Here is a 6,031-nt window from a genome sequence, read left to right on the forward strand (position 1 = left end):
CGGTGTGCCACTATGAAGTCTTGTGTTCCATACCTAATTAGGCGGAACAAACTATGCCGTTCTATCCGTCCGCGTCGACGAGAATATTATGTCAAATATTATTTTAGTACACCTGCTATAGACAATTCAAATATTTTCAATTTGCATACTACATTTTATTGTACGTCTATGTATTTGAACTTCTTGAATAAATTATGATATTATGAATTCTTGTAGAATATCTGTAGGGTTTTTTTTGTAGATATGATTGTTAGTCGTTAAGTTTGAATTAAGTATACGTAGGTTGGTTTCATAAGGATAGGTTAAACATTAGATATGGGCATATAATTCAAACTTGCGTGGAGGCTCATGAGCCTCCCCGGTCCAATCTTGTTCATTTAACAACTACAATTTTTACTTTAACTGGTCAAATAAGTCAATATGCCTATGACAAAGAATAAATTTATGGATCTCCGGCTTCACTGATATGAACTACGAAGGTGATCATATCATACCGTGAATTTGGTATCACCATGATGTTGATCTTCAACAAGGACGTGTTGAGGACCCTTTGTAAACACAACACAATTCATGCTGCATAACAAGACTCCCACGTAAAGAGTCTCAAGTGGCTAACAGCGAGTCTCATCATACATAACTGGAGAGATTTAAAGCAAGAGGTAATGCTTCAGTGTGTGGTTATAATCACCCTTCTGTGCTCTCGTAATGGGAGCATTTTTGCCTTTAGTGTACGCCAGTTTTAACAATAGCATGCAAATCATATTTTATCCAATTTATATGAGTTTTACAGGGCTCGATCCGGGAATTATCTTGACGAGAGTAAATTCGTTAAATATAAATATTAATTTTTAATACCAAAAATATTTTAACGGAATGCGGTTTGTGGTGAATATGTACCTATCCTTTTAGTTATTCATAAATTTTCCGAAAAATATGACCTTTTAACGTCATTCGACACTCATGAACAACCATTATGTTTACGTATATGTATATGTTAATTTTGTGGACAAATGAAATTGCAATATAAGTAATTTTGTGCCCGCAATTATTTATGCGAACACAACCAACTTCGTTCGTTGGTTTATTTTAATTAAATTGTCAGAAATATTTAAAAATAATTTTCAAAATAGTCTTGTGAAATAAAAATAAGAAATTGTATTATTGATAGGTTGCCATGCAGTTTTCGTTTTTAGGGTATTTCTTAATAAAAAGCAATTACTAATAGTTTTCTTTACCAAACAAATTCATAAAATACTGATTGTGTTTATTATTTCTATATTATATGGTCGATTTTAATTAAAAAATTCGTCTGTAGGAGGCGTTACTGAAAAAATAAGAACTTTACGTTTAGTTCTAGTTCTTGGAATAATCTGTTTTTACAGAGAAAGAAAGAATCCTTATACTCGCCTACACGATCCTACGTAGTGTCCGGTCCATATCTGCTTTATATTTTTAATAACGGATATTTGCAAGTTATAATGAATATACTCTTACAAGATTATATGATACTTGTAATACTTTATCATTAATGTACCTAGTTAGTATAGTTTATGTAGTATTAACATAATTTGAGAGATAGTTTAAGAGAATAGTTTGCTTTGCAAATTGCAAAATATGCTATTATATTAAATCTGCGAAAGCAGATAGCATAACTTTTAAGAATATTTGTTGTCAACTTTGTGGATCTTAAAGTCATTGAAAGTTATGAAGCAAAGAAGTAACTTCTGGCATTGCGGTCGAGTAACTCAACTCGGTCGAGGCTTGTTTATGTGACAATTGGCGTACCAATGAACTCGCACTCTACAAAGTTGTAAAGGCATTTCGAGCTTACACAAATTGAAGCATAGCACTGCCAACTCACAAATAATCATACACGAGGATTCTAGGTAAGTTTCGAAGCAAGCAAACGTGGAAAGTTCATTCAAGTTGGTGCTGATAGTAATTCACTTTGGAATTGCGGTCGAAACGTAAATGAACAGTGTACAGTTGGCTACGCCGCAATGCATTGCCCTTTGCGAAAACCGCGCTTGTGCTATTTTATTATCTTTGAATTGCATTAAAACGTTCAATGTTTATACGATGTTCCGAACATTACCATTAGTACGGGTCTGTCTCTTAAAACAATGCGAAAATCGTTGTAATTATAGCATAAAATTAATTAATGAATGAAAAGTTGACGAGGTTGACTCAATCCGCAATAATTAAAATTAAATTATATTCAATATTAACTCAGGGTGCTATTGTTAACCAAATGTTACAAAATGATTTGTATACAGTAAACAAAGACCAATTAATATGTATGCAAAGGGCGATTAATAGTCATATAAATTGATCGAAATCCAATTCTCTTTTGAATATTCTATGGCTCATCCAGCAAAAAGCTAATCCGTTGAATAATGGGGTTATAGATATCGGAGTGAAACAGGCGTGACAGAAAAATATGCCAATTGTCGGAATCTATACGTTTTTGCGGATTAATAAACGGGGACAAATTCGTCTCGGCTTTCGGAATATTGAATATGATTCATTGTCCAAGGATAATGCTTAGATATTAATATATTCGGAACATAATATTATGTGTGAACATTGATCGATGCGGCGCCGAGTAAAAATAATGAAGGCGATGGATCATTAAAAAATATAATTAGAATAAAGTCTTGTCCATGTATGCAGGCACTTCCACGCGCTTAACATAATATCAGGAATACATTTTCGAACTTTTTATTTTCTTAATTTAGTTAAAATTTTGTATATTGAGCATTGAGATACATTTTGAGTAACGATGATGACATTTTCATATTTTGAATTTTGATATAGATATTTGTATAGAAAATTGACCGCGAGTTTCCTAACAATTGTAGTAAATGTGGTTAGCTGTAGGTATCAGAGTTTCTGCAAGCTTTGTATTCAATTGGTAAAATTGTCGTGCACATCAGAGTTAAAGCTAAATTCGAGGTTAAACTATAACCATGAAAGCTTACATTTAAAGGCACCGGCCACCGACATTATTAACTTAAAAAATATTTAATTAAGTGTTGTAAAATATTAAACACTTGTCTTTTATATTAATAACGTCTGTTATTATTTACTTATTAACTTATTGTAACATAAGTAATAAAAATATTACTTGGAGCGATACTTAACTTACAAACTAAATGACAATGAATATTGCTGGATGTATTAGTTGTAACTTATTTTGTAATAAAAATATCAGAAACTATCTCATTGTGAGTTTTTCAATACCATATAATATTTATATTTGTAAATATTTTCTGGGTTCATTATTTCTCAATTAAAATAAGTGGGTTTCATTAGACATTATTATATTATTATCATATATGTGTTTAATTTTATATAATCTTAGTAATTATCGCATTATCATTCAGCTACAATAACATAACGATGTTTATTAATATGGAGAAGAAAAACATTGAATTATTTATAAGTCCGGAGGAGGTGGACTTCTAATACTACCATTTTTATATGTTGTGTTCATTCAATATAAACATTTATATAAATATACCATATTATGATTATATTGAAGTAAGGTAAGTAGGATTATAAACGCATCCCGAACATTAGTAAAAATAAAACGGAGTTGTTAAACTCTACATATTGTTACAATATTTGCTATAAAATATTTGTTTATTTGTATATACATATACTTTAATATTTATATTATAATTTCACTTTCACATATATGTAGTTTAATTTCACTTTTGCTACAGCTGAAAGTAGCAGCATAGGTAGGTACTATATTAATTAAAAGTTAAACTAATATTCATTTAAATATTTTTGCAGCAATACCTAACAGAAAAGAATCTAATGCTAAATTTAATATTCTAAGTTACTAATTTTAACGACATGTAAAATTAAATTGTGAAGAAAGAGTTCCATGCTGTATTAATTAGTAGACATGTACTTGTTTTTTTTGCAAAAAATAACGACTGATTCTTATATTTCCTAGAGAGGCTTTATCTATAAAAACAATAATAGTATGTTATGTACACAAACAAGGAGAAAGCTGAAAATATGAAGATGGATATTGTAGTAAAGCATCGCATCGTTTGTTATGATGGTTGTTTTTAGAAATAAGCTTTTAATGGTAAGAAAATGGATCAAAATATATCAAATTATTATACGTGTTTACATTAATAAAACTAAAATAGACCACAATACAACTTTACTTCTTCTATTGTAGGTTTTATTGAATAGGTACGTGGTGTTAAAAAATAACAAAAAAGAATATTTAAGAATATACTTTTAACTCAAGTTTAAATAAAGTGGAAAGAAGAAAGCTGTGAGTAACAACGCAAAGTAAAAAGTTTCAAAACGATTAGATTCGTCCCACTCACTCTTTTCTTAAGCAATACAATTTATTATACAATTTCTTGATTAATAAGTTTTGTGATGAAGCATTTATCAAAGCTAACGAAATCAGTTTCGGCTAATCAACTTAAATATAAATCTAGGTAATTACTCTATAATATATTTTTCATAATTGCTTACCGTCAGCCGCCAAGATGGGACTGCTAATTGCGAAAAGTATGAAAAAAACTTTACAACACAAATCGTATCGCAGAAAGTTCATATTGGTTTAAAAATTTTAACCGATCGGCATTTTACCAGCAAACTTTTCCGACTATTGCGATAATGTCAACAGAAATACTATCATGACTTTTCCGATGCGGCAATGAAGTTCGCTCATTGATTCGCCGGCTCGGCAAAGGAATCGGTTCAATTAAATATTCATTGGGCGATTGTGGGTTGAGCGGGTGCCAGTTATAAAGTCGCGTGGCGCGAGCGTGAGACGGGCCGGCTTTTGGCGCCAAAACGCGTCTGCTGTCTCGGGGCACTCCGGCTGCCTACTGCTCGCTCCGCGGAGCCTCGGCGCTTTGTCTGCGAGCATTGTACGCTCGCGGCGCGTGCGTACTCCCACCTCGCGCTCGGATGAAAGAACAGAACATTGCCAGTATTTGTAACAGTTTGCGTCAAATTGATATAAATGGAGACGGTTTTAATAAAGTGTAATTGACTTTTGCCGACTTTGCGTCGCATTAATTTCGGCCACGCTGAGACGCCTCGGGCAGGTGCTGCGTTAAATACCTACGCAACTTCGCTTTCTGCTATGAATAATCTCAAATTTAAATGAATGTTAATTATGACGAGATTCAACTTTAAGTAGATACATAAAATATTGATGCTAAGTAACAATTCTAAATTTCTCGCTTCCTTAAGCCTAAAAACCAAACTCAGATTGTTACAAAATTTTAAAATTTTCGTAACTTAGAGATCCTACAATATTTATCTATACAGAATATTTCGTAGCTTTCTCAAATGTTCAATAAAGCAATGTTGCAGTTCACATAATATAATTTTTCCTTTAAACTTACAGCAAGTTATTATCGACCATTGATTGTTTACAGGTAGAGCAAACGCAACGGTCTTCACAAACATAAACTTATCACCCGCCCAGCCACATTATCAAAATCTGTAATAACTAAGGAACAATAAAAGCATCAAACATCTTAACACTTAACAAATTAGAGCATTAATTTCTAAACGAAAGCATTGAAAGCGTAGTGTAAATATGAGCGTGTTGGCACATCAGCGTGAACTCAATGTGAACGCAGCAGGTGCCGGCGCGTATTAAGACAACCGTGTCTTAACTTTGTCGGAATTCACGATAATGGCAAATTTACATTGAATACTATAATAGTATTTATCATAGCTATTTGAACTTTGATTTGTGTGTAATCAATTTTATTGATAGTTGGTTTATTTATATTTAAGTATTTTGGATATTGGAATAGGGGTAAATAAATGTTACTTTTAAATTGCTTAAGGGCCGATTTTTCAATGCTTGGATAAAGCTTATCCGTCCAATAAAGTATTACACGATAATATTAAAATATCACGTAAACTAATACTTATACGGGCAATTAGAATAGATACGTTTTTAAAATGGTAGTTTTATACATTATTCGACGAATAAGTTTTATCCAAGCATTGAAAAATCGGCCCTAAATGG

At 31.9% G+C, this 6,031-nt stretch overlaps 1 protein-coding gene across 1 annotated transcript in view; it reads right to left on the bottom strand.

Moving 5' to 3' along the window:
* Positions 1 to 4,847, bottom strand: part of LOC149908452 (lachesin-like) — a 28,586-nt gene extending 23,739 nt beyond the window's left edge. The window contains exon 1 of the mRNA XM_090102279.1: positions 4,510 to 4,847. Coding sequence (XP_089958405.1) covers positions 4,510 to 4,591 — 82 coding nt within the window. The 5' untranslated portion in view covers positions 4,592 to 4,847. The remainder of the gene's footprint in view (positions 1 to 4,509) is intronic.
* Positions 4,848 to 6,031: the final 1,184 nt, after the last annotated feature.

Source organism: Colias eurytheme, chromosome 5, assembly GCF_061535395.1.
Source record: "Colias eurytheme isolate Ceu_HAF_F1 chromosome 5, ilColEury1 Martin Lab GWU primary, whole genome shotgun sequence".
In the NCBI taxonomy this organism is placed as follows: domain Eukaryota; kingdom Metazoa; phylum Arthropoda; class Insecta; order Lepidoptera; family Pieridae; genus Colias; species Colias eurytheme.